Raw genomic sequence first — 23,434 nt, forward strand, 5'->3', positions numbered from 1 at the left:
TCTGCTCTCATGCCCCCGACCCAGTTGGTCAAAAAGGCAGCAAACAATTTCAGGTGTAGAAACATAGAGCAATAGGCATTTGAGGAGTCTGGGAAATATGGGACCCACAGAGAGAAAGGGAAATGAAAGATCAGTACTGTCCTATCTGCTTTTTTCAAGGAATTAAGAGGATATCATGGAAAAAAGTCATCACTTCAAGGCAAATTTCGTGGCAGGTAAAATAGCCCCTTTATATTCCAAGATATAAGGATTTGACTTTTTGGTAAGTTCTGATCACATCCTAAGCATACACTGAAGTATGTATTCATAGGGTGACAAAGGTAAGTAGAAAACTCTAAATGAAATGCCACACTGTACATTCCATAATGCCTCCCAACCTGCCTTGTGTTGTGTTTCAGAAATGCTACCTTTGATGCATACTTGCCTTTTTCTCCTTTGGAGCCTCTTCTTCCGGGAGGACCTGCTTTGCCTTTTATTCCTTGTGGCCCAGGTTGGCCAATGCTACAATGCACAGCTTTACAGCAGGGAAGGGGGCAGGCAGAGAGAACACACAATTTTTGTGAACATCCATGGAACAAGCAGAAATGTCTCTCACATTCACATCATGCCCTCAACCCCACTCTTTCTTCCATGCCTTTCTTATGATTCTCTCTCTCTCCGAAGAATATGTACATCTGCATACAACTAGAGATGCTCATGTTAACTGAAGCGAGTCAGAAAGAGAAAGACAAACACCACATGATATCACTCATACATGGTATCTACAATAGGGCACAAATGAACCTATCTACAAAACAGAAACAGACTCACAGACATAGAAGACAGACTTGCAGTTGCCAGGGGAGAGGTTGCCAGAGGAGAGGTTGCCAGAGGAGAGGCAGAAGGGAGTGGGATGGACTGGGAGTTTGAGGTTAATAGATGCAGACTATAACATTTAGAATAGATAAGCAATAAGGTCGTACTGTACAGCACAGGGAACTCTGTCCAATTTCTTGGGATAGAACATGTTGGAGGATGACATGAGAAAAAGAATGTTTATATATTTATGACTGTGTCACCTTGCTGGATAGCAGAAAATGGCACAACACTGTAAATCAACTATACTTTAATAAAAAAAAGAAAAAATATAAGGAGTTCCCATTGTGGCGCAGTGGAGACAAATCCAACTAGGAACCATGAGGTCGCGGGTTCAATCCCTGGCCAGTGGGTTAAGGATCTGGCATTGCCGTGGGCTGTGGTGTAGGCTGGCAGCTATGGCTCCGATTGGACCCTTAGCCTGGGAACCTCCATAGGGCAGCAGCAGGTGGGACCCTAAAAAAAAACAAAAAGAAAAAAATATGTACACAAACCATACCAATTGTCACATAGAGTTTCTGCTACCATATCTCAGCCCTAATTTAGTGGGTTGGAGAGCAAGGTAATGGATAACAAAATTAACAAAAAATATAATAAAGCAAAACAAATAAACAAACAGCAAATGTATGGCAAAGATCCTTTTTCCCCTATAATTATCAATAATTACCCAATAAAGAAAGCCTAAAGCAGTTTGTAAAAGCGAAAATTCAGAGACATCTGATTGAAGATGACATATTAAAGGCAAACAATAAATTCCCTGTTCTCCCCAAAATAAGAGACAATAAAAAAATTATTAAAAAACATAATCCTGCAAGACAAAGAGAAAGGAAACAGCAGCCAAAAAATCTAAAAAGATTTAGCAAAACTTAAAAAACAGTATTCCAAGCAGGCTGTGGGCAAAGCAGAAAAAGAACACAGTTTATATGAGAAATCTCTCCCAAAGTTTAGGAATTGGTATCACTGAAGCAGCATGACAGTGAAGCCCCATACAGAATGATTGGTCAATGAAGCAGCTAAATAGTAAGAACCCCTTCTCAAAAACTGTAGCAGGAAAAAAACAAATCCCTTGAAAACTGGAGAAAACAGAGGATGCAGTAAGAAGAAACATTTAAAACGGACTACATAGTTTCAAAAGTAGATTAAGCAAAGCATTTCAGCCCCAAAACATATGATCAGGCTGCTACAAAAAGAAACATTAAAAGAGAACAATAGCAACAACAAAAATCTCAGAAATTTTAAAAAAAGATTATGAAAGCGGAAATTTAAAAATTCAGGAGCAGAGTTGAGAGTCTTCTATAAAGTGTTACAGAAAAATAAAGATATGAAGGTTAGAAAAAGATATGTGTAAGAATGATTTTCTAAAAGATAAATATATTGAGTCCAGAAATAGAAAACAGGAAAAAAAAAAAAAAAAGGACAGAATGTCTTCAAAGGAATATTTCAAGGAATTTTTCCAGAAATGAAGGGTATGTGTTACACTGAAACTGCTCAGAGTACCTGCAAATGTCCTCACATCAAGGGAAATCACTGTGAAATTTAAGGACATTGAAAACAAAGAATTCCTATATAGCCTTTGAAAGGTGAGAAGAGATTTTTAAACAAAGGATCAAGTATCTAAACGTAATTGAAGGTCTGAGTAACAACACTAGAAGACAATGGAAAATGCCTCCAAAAACCTGGAGGAAACAGGATTCCAATCTAGAATTTTATTTTCAACCAAACTATCAATCAAACTCCACAGCAGAATAAAGGTATTTCAAACAGTGAAGATAACCCAAATTGACACACTTTCTCACAAAGCATCATGAGAGAGTAAACTGTTGGAAGAAATGTACGGGCTGTGGGAAACAAGGGACCCAGAGAGAGAGTCAGAGAGTCAAAAAGACAGACAGAGATGGAGATTCACAGAATAAGAATTCCTAGGATAATAGTGAAGGAAGATCTCAATACAGTATCTCAGCATCAACTTAGTAAAACTGCAACCTCACCTAATCTGAACAGGTTAAAGAAGCTCCATGAGATATTTATTCAAAAACAATACTGCTAGACTACTGAATGAGCTAGAATGTATGATTCATAAATTTATACAATTTTACATGGCTCGAGGTTGAATTAGCAATAAGTATACTGAAAAACAGACAAACACACAAAGAATGTAAGACAATTATTAACACAATGTTATCCTGGGAATGTAATAATATATATTATCCTATGGCTAACCTGGTGAAGAGTTATTTATATAACCCTTCAGTGTAAACACTGAATTTTTATTTAAGGAGAATTATGATGATAAAGCTATTGATAAGCTGTAAGAGTGAAAAATGTGCACATGTGTGGGGGGTGGAGGGAGAGACATTAATTCACCCACTAGAGAGGGAAGTCGAAAGATAATGCTCAAATTGAAAAATTAAGGAATTGCAACACAGGTATGTTGAATGGAAATACAGAGGAAAATAACAAGACATCCAGGTAATTGTGTGGAAATAATCGCCCCTGGAGAGGAAGAAATAGGAGAAAGGGTTGCCTGGGATGGCAGTTCCTTACAAGAAACTTCACAGAGCTGTTTGACTCATGAGCCAGGTCCATATCTAACTTTATAAAAATGAAAACTACACTTAAAGATAAAAAATTGTGTCAATGCATAAAATTCCATCATCACACTTAAATTCACACCCCAATTTTTTCACATCCTTTAGTTGATGGGATAGTCCACCATTGCTTTGCTCTCTTTTGTATTATTAATACTACACTTAGCTTACGAAATATTAAATACATTTTTTAAAAAGGGAATGATGCTGAAAATATCAAATACAACACAAACACTAACGAATGTGAATGAAAAGCACTGTACCATCCGATCCTGGAGGTCCCGGCAGCCCTGGTGCTCCAGGCAAGCCTGGTGGTCCCTGGTCCCCTGGTTTTCCTGGAGCAGAATCAGCTCTCCCAGGAATACCAGCTGCCCCTGGAAATCCTGGATGACCAGGAAACCCTCGTGGCCCAGGAGATCCCATCATGCCTCCAAGAGAAATCAAGAAAGAAAACCACATATACTCTCAGATTAAATTATTCTATAAAAGAAATCAACATTAGCACATTCTTCTTAGGCTGTGGAGTTTTTTTTTTTTAAGGGGGGAAAATGTAGTTAAAAATAACATCTTAGCCATCAAAAGGCCTCACCTCCTTTGAAACAAGCACACCAGTGGTAACAAAGATTTGGGATCAGATCTTCTCATCTTTCCTCCTTGCTATAAGGTTATTGGAATATAAAGCTATGCTTTCATTTAAATTATATTAAATGTCTTTCCACCTTGATAACTTGATAAAAAAATAACCTGAATAGAGTGAATTAAAATATGGATTCGCAAAAAGACAAATACTCTGTGATATAATTTATGTGTGGAATCTAAAAAATACAACAAATGAGTGAATATACCAAAAAAGAAGCAGATCCACAGATATAGAGAACAAACTAGTATTTACTAGTGGGGAGATGGGAGGGGAGGAACAATACAGAGGTAAGGAAGTACCGACTATTCTGTATAAAATAAGCTACAAGGAGGTATTGTCCAACACAGGGAACATAGCCAATACTTTATCATAGCTATAAATGCAGTATAACCTTTAAAAACTGAGTCACGATATTGAACACTTGTAACATAATACTGTACATCAACTATACATCAGTAAAAAAATTTTTTGTAATGAGAATACATGAAATCATGCTGATATAAATTTAAGCTCTTTGTTTTTATAATTGTCAACAAGTAGAATTTCATGAGAAAGTGGGATGCATTGCCTTTTTAGCTATTAAAATGTGATATTTGCACATGCTTGAGATATGCTTCCATGGAGACAGTTTTTCTAAGCTTTTACCCTGAAATTAAATGGGGAACATACCTCCCTAATACAACTACAAAAAAAAAAAGAAAAAGAAAAAGAAAAAAAACAAGGACTCACATTATTGTCTATATAGTGAAATACTTTAACAAGTTAGGTTGGTGGAAAGCATAAAGGTGCTGGATTTGAACCTGGCCTCCCCCTCTCCAGGCAGAGGTACTTAAGTAGGTTATTTAACTTACATAATCCTCTATATCTACCTTAGAGGCTTGTAATGAGGATTAAACAAAACAATCCATGTAAGGAGCTTACTGCAGTATCTGGCATTGGCAGGTTCTCAGTGAACCATCAGATGTTCCGTGTCTTCAGAGGTCAAAAGCAAGGCAGCAGCCGTGAAATCCTGCTTCCCTATGACATCCTTCTCCTTTCTTCTTGGTGGCTTTAGCTTAAAGACAGTGGTCGCCTTCCTGTGAGAGCGACGGCCTCTCCTAGCTGCTTCTCCCTAAGCATGCTTGGCCCAGAATCTCAGGGGAAGGCTGTCACTCTCAAAGATGGTACTACGATGCCCTTTGTCCCTCTTTCTCTGGAAGAGCCTCGACACGCCCCTCGCAAGAGGTGGAGTGCTCCCCTTCCCTTCAGAGCGCCGGCCTTTTGTGATTGCACCAGAGGAGTGTGGCTGGAGGGACACTCTATGGCTTTCAAGGCTGGATTATTAAAGATGATTCAGCTTCTGCCTTGTGAGCCAAAATGCTTGGGGCTGGAGTCCCGAGCCACTATAGCAGCCACGTCGCTGCTCAGAAGCCACCATGCTGTAAGGATGCCTCGGTTAAGAAAGGAGCCCAACAGACTCTATAAGAGACGGAGGAGACAGATGCCCAGCCAGTCCTCACGTTCCAGCCACTCTATGGCTGCAACCAGGCGAAAGTCCCTGCTCTAGGATGGCTCAGCTAAGCCCTTTCTGAATTCCTGAACCAAGAAAGAAGGAAGGGTAATATACCAATGATGTGGCTTTAAGCCACTAGGTTTGGGGTTATTTTTTCGGCAACAGACAATTAAAACTCTGTTGGTCAACAGGAATGTAGTATGCAATGACATTGATGATTTTTGTCATTGCAGGCGTATGTGCTGGGGCTTTACGTATATTTCCAAACATTATCTTTGCTCCTCAAACAACCTTGCAAAGTTTGTGCCTTATAGACAAGGCACAGAAAATCCAGGCCAAATATGAGCAATAATAATTATAACAGCTAACACAGTAAGTTTTTTTACTATGTGCCGAGTTGTAGTCTAAGAAATGTATACATTTTACTTCTTTCGACAGTGACAAGAGCTCCATTTTGCAGCTGGGAAAACTGAGGCATAGAGAAGTCTCATAAATGCCCAAGACCACACAGCTTATAAGTAATAGAACCTGGAACGGTTTTACTTCCTTGTGTAAACACATCACTATTTCACTTCACCACATGAGCTGGGAAGGCTGGGATTCAATTACAGGTGTCTGACTCCAAAACCCAATTTATCTCGTGGTGAGTACTATTGATCATAATAAAATAAAATGTGTATAATAAAGGCTACACACATTGGTGTACTTAAAACCAAATGAACATCTACTCCATGGACTTGGCCATCATCTTGTCTTCATAATATCCCAAGACCTGGCTTGGAATCTCCAGAGTCAGTCATTGGATGGATCTGGAGGCTGTGTACAATCTTGTCCCAGTGCCAGGAAAATGGCTCCCCCACTTCCAACAGGAATAATGGGTTACAGTAGATGGTATATCACAGCCTTGATCACCCACTGATAGGACGAGAAACCAATTAAACTGTGGCCAGCATTAAAACCCTTTTTTTTCCCCCAAAGAAAAGAATGAAATAGAAAATAGAGTGTCATATACCCCAAAGATATCATTTGGTGAAACTTGTTTTTCAACCATCCATATATATGGATACATATATATTGCGTAATGTAATGTACATGTTATATAATATAAATGTATTTCTTAGCATGGGTCAGAGTCAAGATACGAGTTAATTCTTTTTAAAAGGTTTTTTGGAATTAAGAGGCTTCCTGTTATACTCGGTTTTGAATCTGCTTGAGATGTGTCACTTACATTGGGGTTTGATTTCCTTCTGCTGGAGGCACCATTTTATTATAAACAAACTGGAAAGGTGAAAGCAGAGCCTAGAGCTTGCGGATCAGCAGCGTATTCTCTATGGTTTACATAGTCCTGGGTCAGGTAAGCCACGGCCGCCATGGCTAAAGATTAAATGAACTAAACAAAGCTTTATTCACGGCCTCCGTGGTCACCAGATCCTACAAAGTGAAAGCTATAGCTTCGTGGAAGATTAAACAAGAATTTTTGGTTCACAGTTGAATAGCTCAGGAAACGTCTTACTCCTCCATAACTACAACATGAGGCAGACTGGATAAAATACTTTATTCTAGATTTCTCTCCTCACATGTTTAATCAGTTCTCCTGGGTTCACAGAATGCAAATATCCTCTCAACTTCTACTCCTCATCTTATGGGGAATGTTAACTAAGACAGCACTTGAAGTAGTTGGAAGATCTTGTGTCAACAGGGTTGTTTTTCCAGCTTTCATCAAATATTACCGTGAGCCATTGGTTGTTGTTTTGCTTTTTTGGGGGGGTGGGGAGACTAGGATTGTTTTTTGTTGGGGAGGTGGGGAGAACTTGATTTTTTTGTTCATTTTTGTAACTAAGTCTGAATCAAAATTTTATTTTTTTAATTTACAATTCATAGTTCCACATTCAAGGCAGAATATTTAAGACCCAGGTGGATGAACTAAATATTAACAAGTAGATGTCAATAAAAAGAGCCTTTCAAGAAGGTAGGAAGGACCTGAAGACACACTTTAACCCTAGCAGCGCTTCCGAATCTTACCTGCATGTGGTCATCTTGAAGGGAGCCTATTAGACATACATAGTGATTGAATAATTCTGAGGTTGCAGCCCAGGAACCCGAATTTCTTCAAATTAAGTGGTTAATTGCTTTAAGTTCCATGTTTCCTAACCCTGACTGTACCTTAGAAGGATGCGGATACTTTTATAAGAACAGGTGCCCGACTCCATCCCCCAGAGCGCCCAGCATTCCTGGTCTGGGGTAGGCACAGCCATCAGTGCTTTTGAAATAATCCCAAATCTCATTGATTTTCAAATGAGAGTGGCGAAGCCCTGGTGTGGGGAGGGTATAGCAAACTTGATGTGTAAAAAGCCGGCTCATTCATACCTGCACAGGCTTCTCCTGGTCTACCTGAGGGCCCAGGGGGCCCAGGTGGTCCAACAGCCCCTGTTTCTCCAAAGCGGCCAGGATGCCCTGGATCCCCTGGAGGGCCTGCCAAAAATAATGGCATAATGTATATAATAAATATATAGTTATACCTTTACAATTCACATACAACTACTTTTGTGAGGCTTGCTAAAGCACACCGAGGAGACTGTTTGGCAATGTGTCACCATCTTTATGCAATATCTGGAGTTCCCGATATGGCACAAAGGGATCAGTGGCCTCTCTAGGGCCGCTGGGACGCAGGTTTGATCCCTGGCCAGACACAGTGGATTAAGGATCCAGCTGTGGTGTGGCTCGACACTGTGGCTCAGATCTGACCCCTGGCTGGGGAACTCCAAATGTTGTGGGGCAGCCAAAAATCACTAACTAAATAAACAATCAACCAGACAGGGACAAAAATGCAGTATCTTAGATCCTCCTCCTCAGACACATGCACTTGAAGCAGTGCTGAATTTGTCATGGATTGAGGCTGCTGTTCTCCTGCAGGCAGCATCTTGGCAGGGCTTAGTCATGGTTTCACACATTTTTAGCGATTAGAAAAACCCACTTTCTGAAAGGTCGTATCATAAAAATCCCAGCATGCAGTTTATACACTAAAATCACATTTGATGTCTTAGGCTGATTAGAGATAACCCAAGATGCACTTGTATAATTATATAGTCACGGCAGAGTTCAGATATTTAGCTTGCCTAGTGTATAAACTACAGAAAGGGCCAAACTTCTTTCGGGACTGCTCAAATCCCATTTCCGCGTAACTTATAGAAAAATTGGATGGAACACAAACCTTTGAATGGAAGAGGTGGAGTTGCCAAAACACCTGGTGGTCCAGGGTGCCCACGGTCTCCAGGATCCCCCTGAAATCATGCCTTGATTCAGTTTTCTTAGAAACATTACTATGTTTCTCATGCTTTCTGGCACTCAGTAAACAGAAAGACCAAGAGTGTATGCCTAGGAGAAATAAAGCCTATAGGCTGACTAGAGAAATACATAGTTCATAGAGTTCTAAGGGGAACAAAATGATGCAACCTCCCACCTAAAAGCACAGGAGCCCACTGGCAGAGTTCTCACAAAAGAAAAAAAAATTCCAACGCCAAAGATGATTCCATGCCCATCAATGAGATACCTCTGAAGCCATGAAGTTTCTTAGAGCTACTATGAGCATTAATGTCTAACTTGGCACTTGACCACAACTAATTTATTCGTCCATAGTCTCTGAATCTACAGAGAATCTATTTGTTCTAACAGCAAATATTGTCCCCCTTCACCTTGTCCCCTTAATGCCACCATGGCTTGCCCTGCACAAGGGCTGAAAGGGAAGTTACAGAGATTACAAAAGAAAGAAAAAATGCAGTGGTGGTCAAAGCAAAGAGCTCGTCACGGCTCCCCTGGTTTTTAATTATGCTACTCTGTGATCCCCAAGGAATTTTTGAAATTATCATCATTATTCACCTTCAAAAGGATCCTTGCTCGAATGCATAATGTAATCATCACAACATGCGTTAAAATAATATATGCAAAATGAACTCATTTTTGAATGATTCTTTGAAGTATTTTAAAAGATAAACAAGAAAACATAAGGAATATAGAATGTTATCGGCTGTACTCAAATAGGCTCACTTTTTTACCTTTGGACCAAGAAATCCGATCGGCCCAGGATCTCCAAACAGTCCTGTTTCCCCCTACAAATAACCCAAAACATGCCTTTAAAAAATGTGATTAGATGACAAATGATGTCATTCTGGTTTAATCTGAACAACCCATGCTTACTGAGAGTCAGTGCAGAATCTTAACACTGCTTTGAAGTTGCATCAGACTGTTTTGTGCTTTAGTTTTTAGCAAAATCATGTAACAAAAAATAAATGTGTTTCCCTTACCTATTACTATGTGTGAGTTTATAAGCCCAGGTTCAACTTTTGAATGATACTGAATTGCATTTACTAATGAAAAAGTATTTATCACCTCGATAATGGTGTACACTTACCTTTAATCCTGGAAAACCTGGAGATCCATAGGAACCAGGGTCACCCTAAAAAATTCACAAAAATCAACACACACAAGCAGAATTAAATCAAAATACACAAACCAGTTCAATGAATCATTTTTCACCTTAAGAGACTTCTTGGTGGGTAGCTGCATAAAGGAAATAAACGCAAAATGGATCCCATTTCTTTATAATATTTGCTATTTTAATGGATGTCTCGTCTCATTCAAAAAAAATCATATCCTCAAAAGTGCTTTAAATTGAGAACATACTTTTGGGTTTTTTTGTTCCCCTTCCATTTTAAATTATTTAATTTAATGCTTGAACTGGGCTAAACATCTTTGAATGACTGCAGCATAATTTGTCTGGAGATTAGTAGTTGCCTTGAGCATTATCAGCAAAAGAATTACCCATGGAAGCCAACACTGTCCCCATTAAGTATTAAATCGAGAGTCAGATAAACTCCGTGCCTTTGTCTGCTGGGGTCTGGGCTTCACAGCGACTCTACAGATGGGGATTCCACTGGTGACATGGGTGGAGATGCTAGAGGCCTGATGCTGTGTTTTTTTCTAGCCATTGCCCCTAGATCAGGACCTTCTTTTATCAATAGGCTTAAATTAACAATTCCAAGCTGCTATCACACCGACGCTGAGCCAGTCAGGAAAGGCCACAATCCCCTTCCTTCCTGCCAATTCTTTCATCTTCCGCTTGCCTGTTTTATCTAAATGATGTTAGTGGAAGGGAAATCTGGGACAGTGAGCTATTACTCAGTTCTTGCTGACTGAAATATAGTATTCCTACTGGAGAGAATAGCCACTATGGAGCTCTCAGAAAGACGGAGTTCGTCTTATAAAAATGTGAGACAGAAATGCGTCCAAACTCACTGAGGTTGAGGACGGCATGAGTGATCCTTACCCGAGGTCCTGGGAACCCAGGAATACCTTTCTCTCCTTTTGTCCCAATACCAGGTTCTCCCTTAAAGAGATGACAACATTTAAAGGGGTTCAAGCAACACTATTTCAGCAATAGGGAATGCAAAAACAAAATGAGAAATAAAAATGATTGCTGGCAGCTTAAGAAAGCAACTTATATCAGCACTTAAAGCAAAGATAATAACCAGGTAAAATAAAAATAATTTAGCACATCATACAGATTTTGTTTAAAATGTATTTAAATAATTAACAAGTCAACAAATAACAAATGCTGGAGACGGTGTGGAGAAAAGGGAACCCTCTGGCACTGTTGATGGGAATGTAAATGGGTACAACCACTGTGGAAAACAGTATGGAGGTACCTCAGGAAAATAAATATAAAACTACCACATGATCCAGCAATCCCACTCTTGGGCATATATCTGAACAAAGCTTTCCTTGAAAAAGATGCATGCTCCTGTATGTTCAATGTAGCACTTGTTACAATAGCCAAGACATGGAAACAACCTAACTGTCAATCCACAGATGAATGGGTTAAGAAGATGTGGTATATATACTCAGTGGAATACTACTCAGCCATAAAAAAGAAAAAATAATGCCATTTTCAGCAACATGGATGGAACTAGAGACTCTCATACTAAGTGAGGTAAGTCAGAAAGAGAAAGACAAATACCATATGATATCATTTATATCTGGAATCTAGTATACAGCAAAAATGAATCTTTCCACAGAAAAGAAACTCACAAACTTGGAGAATAGACGTGTGGTTGCCAAGGGGGAGGGGGAGGGGGAGGGAATGGGATGGACTGGGAGTCTGGGGTTAATTGATGCAAACTGTTGCATCTGGAATGGATAAGGAATGAGATCCTGCTGTATAGCACAGGGAACTGTATCTAGTCACTTGTGATGGGACATGATGGAGGATAGTGCGAGAAGGGGAGTGTATATATGTGTATGACTAGATCGCTTTTCTGTGCAGTAGAAGTTGGCAGAATACTGTAAATCAACTATAACGGAAAAAATATAAATCATATTCAAAATGTATTTAAATAAATTACCTTGGGTCCTGATAGTCCAGGAAGTCCAGTCATTCCAGGCATGCCTTTAAATCCCTAAAAATCACAAGGAATATAATCTGGCTTATTCTTATTTAACATACCACATTCCATCTCTTTCACAAACTACCTCTCTCAACAACCATTTTTCTATTTTTTAATAAGGGACTGCCTTCAACTGTTGCTAATTGGCAAACAAGATCCAAGTGCACCTTTAAACTTGACCCTTTTCAGGTCAGTACAGTGTGAGAGGTGTAGCATCACGGGATACGGGGCAGGGGTTGGGGGGATGGACCCATGGAATCAGGACTGCAGATGCAAGCCGAGAACATAGCCATTGAGAGGAGAGGCTCATTTTGAGCAAGGCAGTAAAATTTAATCCAGTAACAGAAAACTGGTAATAATCTGTGCATGGCATCAGCTAACATCAGTGCCAGAGGCTGACAAAGGAATTACTATTTACCAAGAGTCTATTATGTGCTCAGTTCTATGTGCTTGTCACCTTTTCAATTATCCAAACATCAGATCCATATGTCGCATCTACAGGACACCTGTATTTCCAGTGGTCTTTTCAGCCCACGCATCAAAGACATTAACCAGGTACTATATCCTAGAGGACATGTCAGAATTTAGCAGCCCAAGCTAGGTCTGCCACTCAGCAGCTCATAAACTGGAGAACACGGGTAACCTTTCCAGCCTTTTCAAAGCCTCCTTTTCCGGATCTGTACAGCGGGACTAATAATAGCACCAACCTAGAGCTTTCTCTCTGGATTGAAACAGTGTTGCATGTAGGTGTTCAGCTCTTGGCTCGTAGGGGAACCAGTTCAGAATGGGGGCTGTTACTGCTTTCCCCAGGTGTCATATGGATTGGAAATTACCTTTTCTCCTTTATAGAGACAAGAATCAGGCGGCTGTACCAATAGGGTGGGTCCTGGAGAACCTTGTTGGCCAACCTCACCCTTAAAAAAAATCAAGATAATAAGAATTTTATATTAATTTTATTTTGAAATAAAATTTGAAACGAAGAAGATTTTCACCCACCGGTTGTAGTTTAATGTTTACAATCTTGTGTGGCATGGATTTAAAATAAAAATCATGGCGAATACATCATGTAATTTTAAAAATGCATTGCTTTTCATAAATAACACATACTGTTAAAAGTAGTTTTAAAAAATAAAAATGACCCATATCCTACCATCCAGAGGTAATCTCTATTAAAATTTTGATATAGTTCTTTGTGGTGAGTGTGCGTACTTGCATGTATATGTGCATATATCACTATGTATATACAGAGTGTGTGTGTGTGTGTGTGCATAACAGCCATGTTTACATACATGTAGATGTGATTAAATGGTGTGTTAAAAATAATTTAAAATGTATTTTAATCAGGAGTTCCCTTTATGGCACAGGGGAAGCGAATCCAACTAGTATCCATGAGGATGTGGGCTCGATCCCTGGCCTCGCTCAGTGGGTTGGGGACCCAGCTTGCTATGAGCGGTGGTGTAGGTCTCATACACAGCTCGGATCTGGCATAGCTGTGGCAGTGGTATTGGCCAGCAGTTGTAGCTCTGATTTGACCTCTAGCCTGGAAACTTCCACATGCTGTGGGTGAGGCCCTAAAAATAAATTTAAAAAATTATAATCATAATAATACTATATAATAACATATAAGCATGATTTAAATACAGAATATAGTTCATATTGTTATATACATTTTATTAAAATTTTAAATAATTTAGTATATAATAATATAACATTTTTTTCAATTTTCCTGTTATGCTAGAAATTCTTCAAAAAGTCTTCAAAAACCTGATTTTTAATACCTATATCATAATCTATCATGAGAATATGCTACCACTTATCAAGCTACTCCACTTTGGTTATATTTAGGTATATTGAATTCATTAATGTTTCACACGTCTCTGTATAAAATCATTAGCCAAAAGTTTTCATTTAGGCCATTGTGGATATTATTCTCTTAAAGGAGAAAGTGTTCCTTAAGTTGCTTTTGCCACAAGACAACCATAAATTCTCATCTTTAATTAAAAGATGATTATTTTATACCTTTCCCAATATTTCTATTATTTTACACTTAGAATTATCTTCCCTCTTGTGTTAAGAATAAGAAGTAGGTCACATCATCACCTGTGTGAACAAGTTAGTTCTTACTGACACGGTTCCTTTGAGCAAATTCTTTAAAATCTCCTTATCCTTGTTTGCCTTCATTCCTCTAAATCTTACTCCCCTTCTTGGTGAGATGGAGATTATAACATTCTCTGCTTTCAGCAATTCTTTTATTAAATAGATAATGCACATAAAATGCTTACTACTTTCGGCACTGAGTGGAACAAACTCAACCCTCAAATATACGGTTATTAAAACCATTCATGTTTTTAATAAGTGGAGCTTGGGAAAGAAGAATATAGTTTCCAGTTTAAATTTAAAAAATACGACCAATAATTCAACCCCTATTTACACCTGAGACACTACAGAAGAATCAGGAGGTTGGGGATATGGGCTTGGTTTGTTTTTCTTGATGCATCTTCATACCTAAGACAGACTGGGTGTTTAGCTGCTCTAAGGGTATCTGTTGCATGAATAAGTGGTGAACGAATGCATAAACAATATGGATTTGCATACTGAATAAATGCAGAACACATATTGCTAAGATAACCACACTTATCCTTGTAACTGGAGTAACCTGTACAAACCCCAGAAAGGCTGGAGAGCTGAAGAGTCAAAAGGTTGGTTGAGGAATTCCCATTGTGGTGCAGTGGTTAACGAATCCGACTAGGAACCACGAGGTTTCGGGTTCGGTCCCTGCACTTGCTTGCTCAGTGGGTTAAGGATCCGGCGTTGCCGTGAGCTGTGGTGTAGGTTGCAGACGCGGCTCGGATCCCGCGTTGCTGTGGCTCTGGCGTAGGCCGGTGGCTACAGCTCCGATTCAACCCCTAGCCTGGGAACCTCCATATGCCGCAGGAGCGGCCCAAGAAATAGCAAAAAGACAAAAAAAAAAAAAAAAGGTTGGTCGTGTTGCTATTTTTTTTCATATTGTAACAGTTTCATATGTTCATTTTAGTCAAAAATACCATGACTTTTGTTCATACCATAGTATGAACAATAAACTTTAAATGATCCATAATCACGTCACTCAAGATAAATGAGTAACAACCATTTAGGACAGTGTTTTTTTTTTGTTTTGTTTTGTTTTTTTATCTTTTTGCCTTTTCTAGAGCCGCTCCCTCTGCACATGGAGGTTCCCAGGCTAGGGGTCTAATTGGAGCTGTAGCCACTGGCCTACACCAGAGCCACAGCAATGTGGGATCTGAGCCACGTCTGCAACCTACACCACAGCTCACAGCAACGCCGGATCCTTAACCCCACTGAGCAAGGCCGGGGATCGAACCCGCAACCTCACGGTTCCTAGTCAGATTCCTTAACCACTGCGCCACGACAGGAACTCCTAGGACAGTGTGTCTAAACACAAGGTGGGCAAACATGTTCTCGGACATTCTGAGAGTTCGGCATCAACATTTCCAAATTATGTCTTTATTTACCTGCCAATCCAAAAGACTTTTTAAAAAGCCTTTTTTGGCTAGTGTGAGAAGCCACCTCATAACCAAATACTTCCACGTTCCTGCTACAGCCTGAGTCTGCAAACACGTCTGATGGCATGATGCTGAGGTCTCCAATGGAGCAACACTTGCCTTGGGCCACCATGCAGGGTTTCTCAAACTGGGGTGTTAGGGCTTTGGCGTTTCGGCAAACATATTCTCAGGAGGCCATGATTTCCAAGTTAGAAAAACATTGTTTTCATCTATTTTTTTCCCAATTATTTCTCTAAGCCAGTGGTTCTCAAAGCAGGGGGCGGGGTGGGGGGGAGGGCAAGGTTTGGCCATGCCCTCCCCCAGGGACATTTGGCAATTTTTCATTGTCACAAGGGAGGGGAAGCACCCACCTTTCACAGGACAGCCCCCACCATCAAATATAAGCATTGTCCAGGTTGAGAAATCCTACCCTAAATGCATATGTTAGGGACTTTATTGTTGTTGTCTTGGTTTGAAAACGTGGAGTTTCTACTTTTGCAACCTGTACTTTCTGCTCAACCTTATAGCCCAGGCACTTCCCCACATCATGACGTCTTCCGATGTATTTTGGCAAGGGTGTCTCTCTGTCAAATGGCTGGACAGTAACGGATCCCACCATGCAGGATCTCCATGAGAGCCGAGATGCCCACAGCCAGCACCCATCCTAGCCTGGCACAGGGTTGACAATCAATATCCTTTTTCCCACAGTTGTTGCAAGAGACACTCCCCCCACGCTTCAATATGCAGGTGGTTTCCGATGAGCCACCACCTTAAAGCTTTTCTAACGCTTTTCCTCACTCAGCTCTGTGCTGCCGCAGGAAGGACCACGGGATGTGGGGAGTGGAGGGAGTGGAGACTCTGCTGCTACATACTCTGCGTGGCCATTGTTTATATTTTTACTTCTGTGTGAAGATGAGGATGCGGATGACATTTGTGATAAGAAGCCAAACAACGCAGTAATTCCACGAAATTCTTATTCCAGATATATTCTCAGAAATGTTCCATCTCTTTTGGCCGGGGTGGGGGTGGGGGTGTCACAGAAATTAATCTGAACGTACCGTTTCATTTTATCAGAAAGGTCATTTATGGGCAAGGGTAACGGGGCCATTAGAATTCAGCAAAGACAAGTTCTCGGCCATAAAACTCGGCAGGGACTCGCTAAAGAGCACAAGTTAAGCGATCATCAGAGCAGCCTCCTCAACCTGGGCAGCACCTTCATCTTAACATCTGCCCCTCTGTGCAAAAGGGGGGTCTTACCGGGTCTCCCCTTTGCCCCTTTACTCCCACGCCAGGATTGCCCTGGAAAAGAAAAAGGAAACAGATCGCTTTTGAATATTAAAAAGTAATTGCGAGCAAGCGAGACTTTGGTTAAGCAATTTGTTGAAGTGGATTTAGTAAATACTTGGGGAATTCTGAAAAGAGGAAAGACATGATTCTGACTACAGGGACTTTGTGTATCTTCCTCAAGGCCACCCACCTTCAAGCCTGGACTCCCAGGTGGGCCCGGAGGTCCCTAAATCAAGAGCAAAAACATACAAATCACTTATCAGTCATGGCAATCAGAAGATCGTGTGCTTGATTCAGAAGGTCAGAAGCAGAATTAATTTTGAAACTCACATGATGGACTTCTTACCGTGACTGGGCTGCTTGTCCCCATCCCCAACCCCACCCTGGGGACTTCAGGACCCACACTGAAGATGGTGGGTGGGCACCCATTCATCAGGTGAGAGTCTCACAAAGAACCCACCTGTGCCTGCAATTTTTCTTTTTTTCTTTCTTTTTTTTTTTTGCTTTATTTAAATGTTCAGTGGGGGCTTCTAGAGGGTCAGAATCAGCAGTGCTGTACTTACTGCTAATCCCGGCTCTCCTGGACATCCCACTGGGCCTGCTGGCCCTCTCGTTCCTCTAGTTCCCTAAACATGAGGAAAAAAATCAGTGCATTTGTCACCAAAAACCACAGTCATCACTCACACACGAGCTTTGTGTCATCCCCGTGGATTATCACATTCCTGGTACACCTGCCCTGCTGGGCCCCCGTGGGCAGCATCTCTGACACAGCCAGGAAAAGGGCACAGAGCAGATGGGCAGCAGCACCCTGGTGGCTGTGACTAGCCCCTACGTTTGGGATTAAATCAAGGCCCAGAGATTAATCTACTTATTCACAAATCAATCTTGTAGTAGCAAAAGCAGAGAACAAAGAAAACTCATTACTCCTAAATGCCATATATGTCATAACTTTAATATACATCAGGATGCTTTGAAAATATTAATGCTCAGTCACATTAAATAAATTAAAATATTAATGTATTTATACTCATAATATACTCTTTCAACATGCCCTAAAAGAGCAATGTGGGGAATGGAATGTCCTCAGTTAAAGATCAAGGCAATTCAGAAGTTCCCTGGTGGCTCAGTGGGTTAAGGATCCAGCATTGTCACTGTTGTGGCTCGGGTCGCTGTTATGGCATGGGTTCAACCCCTGGCCTGGGGACATTCACATGCCATGGGCTCCCCCACCCCACCCCCCCAAAAAAGAGAGATTAAGGCAATTCAGCACTAAACAATTTTCTTCTGGAATATGTTAAGTTGTGGCATAATTACATATAAATTCACAAGGAAAGGTTTTAGGTGGGCAGTTCTAGAAGTAGGAAGAGAGGCGCTCTAGTCTCCAGCTCGCCCTGCTCACATCAAATGAATGACATGTGAGCGCGAAACAGCTGAAACATCTCTGCTAACTCTCGGACGAAGGGGTATTTATTTCAACAGCCACATCAAGGTATCTCATTGATAACATAGACCTGAGTTTCCTGAGTCGTAAGAAAAACACGAGGCTTGGGGCCGTAATCCTGTCAACAGCCAGAAGTTACCAAGCAAAATTACGGGTGAATCACAAGGAGGCAAAATTCTTTCAATTTTAATCTTGTCAACACTGATAAATTAGAAAGGCAAATTTAATCATTTAATTAATAAAAATGCCAGGAACATGAAGATGGGGTGAGAATACACAATTACTGATTCAGCAGGCAAAATCATTTTCCCTGGACATATATTACTTATGTAGTTTCTAAGCAGATTTATTTTCCTAAATGTTAAGTGACTGTGGCTACCTGAGCAAAACCAAAGAACCATTCCAAGATAGAAGAGGAAGAAAGGCAGAAGCTTGCTGAGATCCAAGGATGGCTCCCTGGGCTCCCTGGACGTATGTAGACACAGAGGATCTCATGCTTGGTTTAAGGCTCTGCTGTCACCATCTGGAAACTCGTCATAATTTTTGGATGAGAGACCCACACTCTCATTTTGCCCTGAGGGGGCCCCAGCAATTAGTCAGTCCTGCTGAGATGCAAACTAGTGGGGACCATAGGCTATTTAAGGAGCAAAGAGAAACACGTGGCCTGCCCAGGAGACTTACTGGTAAGCCGGGAGGTCCAGGGTCCCCTCTGTCGCCCTGCAATAGTATCAATACATTGTATTAGGGGAGCTACACCACTTCCCTAAAACCCACAAGACGGAGAAGTAGAAACACACACAGGAGTTGGGCTATCTGTGCGGTTTGTTCAGTTGGGCAGGGTTGAAAGGACAGCTGTGGAAGGGCTCTAGGGAGGGGAGTTTTTATCTCTATTCTTAAGCCCTGAATTCTACTACTACTCACCCGAAACCAAGGAATGATTGCTGGAATCATGAAGACATGGGATCAAAATAAGATTTCATCTTTCTGTTTAACACGTTCTAGGAAGCTCCTGTTGTGGTGCAGCGGAAACGAATCCAACTAGTATCCATGAGGATGCAAGTTCAATCCCTGGCCTCGCTCAGTGGGTTAAGGATCTGGTGTTGCCATAAACTTCAGTGTAGGTCCAAGATGTGGCTTGGATCCCACGTTGCTGTGGCTGTGGTGTAGGCCAGCAGCTGCAGCTCTGAGTGGACTCCTGGCCTGGGAACTTCCATAAGCTGCACATGAGGCCCTAAAAAAGCCAAAAGAAAAAGTTCTAAATTCTCCAGCCAGTGGTCCCAGTTCATCAGTTTAACTGGCTCTCCTCTGACTGCCAAACCTTGTCTCCCTTAATAGACATCTTGTAATCACCCTGGAGTGGATGGAGAGGGAATTCGTGTAGAAATTCTCTCACCCTGGCCTCTGGGCATACCTGCCACAGTGGGACTCTGCTCTGAAACTCTCCCTACTTTAAAGGACCGGGAGGTATAGACTCTATTGAATACAGTCTCCTTTTTTTTTTTCAAAATTTAAAATATACATATGATAAAATTTAACATTTTAGGCTTTTTTCCCCTGCATTTTAGGGTCGCACCTGCAGCATATGGAAGTTCCCAGGCTGGAGTCAAATCGGAGCTACAACTGCCACCCTAGGCCACAGCCACAGCAATGTGGGATCCAAGCCACATCTGTGACCTACACCACAGCTCATGGCAACGCCAGATCCTTAACCCACTAAGCAAGGCCAGGGATCGAACCCACATCCTCATGGATACTAGTCGGGTTCATAACCTGGCTGAGCCACAATGGGAACTCCCCATCTTAACCATTTTTTTGGTCTTTTTTTGTCTTCTCAGGGCCACACTTTTGGCATGTGGAGGTTCCCAGGCTAGGGGTCTAATTGGAGCTACAGCTGCCAGCCTACGCCACAGCCACAGCAATGCAGGATCCGAGCTGCAGCTGAGACCTACACCACAGCTCACGGCAACACCGGATCCTTAACCCACTGAGCAAGGCCAGGGATCGAACCTGAAACTTCGTGGTTCCTGGTCGGATTCATTTCCGATGCGCCATGAGGGGAACGTCCCATCTTAACCATTTTGAAGTGTATATGTATGCGGCATGAAATTTCCTCACCATGTGGTGAAACCACCTCCACCTTCCTTTTTCCTTTCCTCAAAACTTTTTCCTTTCCTAGGCGGAAACTCCATCTATTAAACACCAACCCCCGGCCCCTCCCCCCAGCCCCTGGCCAGCACCATTCTACTCTCTGTCTCTAGGAACTTGACTCCTAGGAACCTCATCTAAGTGGAATCACACTCTTTTGGTCCTTTTGTAACCGGCTTATTTCATTTAGCATAATGACCTCAGGGTTCATCCGTGCTGTGGCGTGTGGCGGAATTCCCTCACTTTTTAAGACTGAACAACACTGTGTCATATGCGCACACCCCAGGCTGTCTATCCGTTCCTCAGCGGGGAGATAGGTGGGGTCCCTCCACCTTTGGGCTATTGTGAATATGCTCCTGTGCACACGGGTGTACAAAGATCTGTTTGAGTTCCTGCTTTCTTTTGGGGGTGTATATATCTAGAAGTGGAATTGCTGGGTCATAGGGTAATTCTACATTTAATTTTTTGAGAAATCACCCTACCTTTTCCACAGCAATGCACAAGGGTCCCAACTTTTCCACATGATTACTATCACTTGTTATTGTCTGATTCTTTTTTTTTTTTTGTCTTTTTGCCATTTCTTGGGCCACTCCCACGGCATATGGAGGTTCCCAGGCTAGGGGTCTAATCGGAGCCATAGCCACCGGCCTACACCAGAGCCACAGCAACTCGGGATCCGAGCCGCGTCTGCAACCTACACCACAGCTCACGGCAACGCCAGATCCCCAACCCACTGAGCAAGGCCGGGGATCGAACCTATTGTCTGGTTCTTTTAACAGCAACCATCCGAATGGGTGCGAAGTGGATAGAAGCTCTTAAAACCATTGTTTCCTCCAGGTTATGGATCTGCAGGCCACTTTTATTAGGGATTAGCTGTTTCTCTTTAAGATGCGAAATTCTCTGTGTCCATCCCTCCTTCTGTCTCACTTGTTCCTTCTTGGACAGTTATCGAAACTACTCACCATAACTAACATCGGATCGTATGTAGTTTGCAATATGCAGCAAAAGAAATCATTATGACAGCTCATCAGCACCGAGAGGAAGGCAGGATAGGTGTTGTTTTAAGTTTCTTTCACAACTAAGGAAAATGAGGCTCAGAGAGGTTCAAGGGGTTGCCTGAAGTCACAGTGGCAGGGGAAGGTCACATGACTCCTTCCAGGACATCGAACTGGTCCCTAGACTGACCATGCTTTTGATGCTATGTTTATTAATACATCATTTAAGCTGTAAACAAAAGCATAGTACTTGTTGTCTGACAAGTAAAAAGAGGCACAGAGGCTGCAAACAAATACTGTGAGCTCCTTAAGGGATCAATCACTATTCAGTGTGCCCACTCCGGGTGGCATGGAACTTGGGGTCTGAGCCCTAGGTCCTAAAGCAACCTAGGCCTACTGTTTAATTATTGTAGAATAGCCCTCCTTAGGAGAAATGACCACTTCTTGAAAATGTACTGTATCTCTCCCCCTTTTTTTTTTGTCTTTTTGCCTTTTCTAGGGCCGCTCCTGCGGCATATGGAGGTTCCCAGGCTAGGGGTCGAATCAGAGCTGTAGCCGCCAGCCTATGCCAGAGCCACAGCAACTTGGGATCCAAGCCGTGTCTGCGACCTACACCACAGCTCACAGCAACGCCGGATCCTTAACCCCCTGAGCAAGGCCAGGGATCGAACCTGCAACCTCATGGTTCCTAGCTGGGTTCGTTAACCACTGCACCACGATGGGAACTCCTGTATCTCTCCCTTTGAATTATCATATATCTCCTCTGATTATCTGTGGCTACTCAGAGAGATGTGGTCACTGAAGAGTTTATTTCTGAATATCTGGATATCATTTTCTACTAAAAACAAAAAATCATTCAACTTGCTAAGGAGAGTGTAATTAGATGTCTTTAATTTTCAAGTTCAATAGTGGTGATTTCTAGCATGCTGAATAATTTAAGTATTACTATCACAATATTTTAACCACAAATAAATCCATGGTTCTCACCTGGGAGTAGTGTCTTCCCCCAGGAGACATTTGGCAATGTCTGGAGACAGCGTCTGGGTATGTGGGGGGCTGGTGATGGTGGGTGTTAATGGCATGTAATGCGGAGAGGCCAGGGAAACTGACCAGCATCTTACAATGCACAGGACAGGCTCCACAACAAATGATTATCTGGCCTAAAATGTCAGTAGTGCCCAAGGCTGAGAACCCCTGAAATAAATGCAGTCATTGCACCTCTGTAAGAATCATTGGGAGGTGGTGGGATTTTATAGCCTGTGATGCTGAAGCTCAGGGCCCTCCCACAAGAGCTCTGGGCCATTTCAGAGGGTCTTAGGTAATGATCAAAACCAGCATTTCAGGAGTTTCTGCTGTGGCTCAGCAGTAATGAACCCATTTAGTATCCAAGAGGATGCCAGTTTGATTCCTAGCCTCACTCAATGGGTTAAGGATCCGGCATTGCTGTGAGCTGTGGCGTGGGTGCAGCATAGGTCACAGACGTAGCTCAGATCCCTCATTGCTGTGGCTGTGGTGTAGGCTGGCAGTTGCAGCTCTGATTCGACCCCTAGCCTGAGAACTTCTTCAGCATGCTGCACTGCAGCCCTGAAAAGCAAAAACAAAAAAACAACCCCCCCCCCAAAACCCAGCATCCTTAGAGACATTTCAAAGGAAATCTTAAGCCAAGGTGTTTTCTGCATGGATTTACACATATGGGGAAGAAAAAATGTTTTAAACCCATCCTGATCATAAAACTTACCTGAATACCTTTAATGGCACCGAAAATGAACACCGAATTTCCTTTTTCTCCTTTTTCCCCAGGAAGGCCCTGAAAATAAAATAGTCACTTAAAATGGGAAAAAAAGCATATTACTATTTCAGTGTTTTCTTTTCCAAATGAAATTTTACTCGCCAATAAAATTACCATTATGATTATATTTCATTAGCGGAGATTTCTTTGTTCTCATTATTTTTATCATCTTAGGGCTCTCATATGTATTTGTTCAATATTTGGTTAAAATCTATTAAGG

General features: G+C 41.7%; 1 protein-coding gene across 3 annotated transcripts in view; it reads right to left on the reverse strand.

Moving 5' to 3' along the window:
- The window catches only part of COL4A4 (collagen type IV alpha 4 chain), a 139,802-nt gene that overhangs the window by 66,676 nt on the left and 49,692 nt on the right, over positions 1-23,434 (reverse strand). For all 3 annotated transcript variants that reach the window (XM_047773662.1, XM_047773663.1, XM_047773661.1), the window contains exons 8-21: positions 23,164-23,232; positions 18,967-19,002; positions 17,408-17,470; positions 17,035-17,070; positions 16,815-16,856; positions 12,849-12,929; positions 11,974-12,027; positions 10,899-10,958; positions 9,984-10,028; positions 9,628-9,681; positions 8,787-8,856; positions 7,943-8,047; positions 3,707-3,871; positions 425-514 (exon numbers count right to left, since the gene is read on the reverse strand). In XM_047773662.1, the coding sequence (XP_047629618.1) occupies positions 425-514; positions 3,707-3,871; positions 7,943-8,047; positions 8,787-8,856; positions 9,628-9,681; positions 9,984-10,028; positions 10,899-10,958; positions 11,974-12,027; positions 12,849-12,929; positions 16,815-16,856; positions 17,035-17,070; positions 17,408-17,470; positions 18,967-19,002; positions 23,164-23,232 (970 nt within the window). The remainder of the gene's footprint in view (positions 1-424; positions 515-3,706; positions 3,872-7,942; positions 8,048-8,786; positions 8,857-9,627; positions 9,682-9,983; positions 10,029-10,898; positions 10,959-11,973; positions 12,028-12,848; positions 12,930-16,814; positions 16,857-17,034; positions 17,071-17,407; positions 17,471-18,966; positions 19,003-23,163; positions 23,233-23,434) is intronic.

The sequence above is a fragment of the Phacochoerus africanus genome, chromosome 3, assembly GCF_016906955.1.
Source record: "Phacochoerus africanus isolate WHEZ1 chromosome 3, ROS_Pafr_v1, whole genome shotgun sequence".
Classification (NCBI taxonomy): Eukaryota; Metazoa; Chordata; class Mammalia; order Artiodactyla; family Suidae; genus Phacochoerus; species Phacochoerus africanus.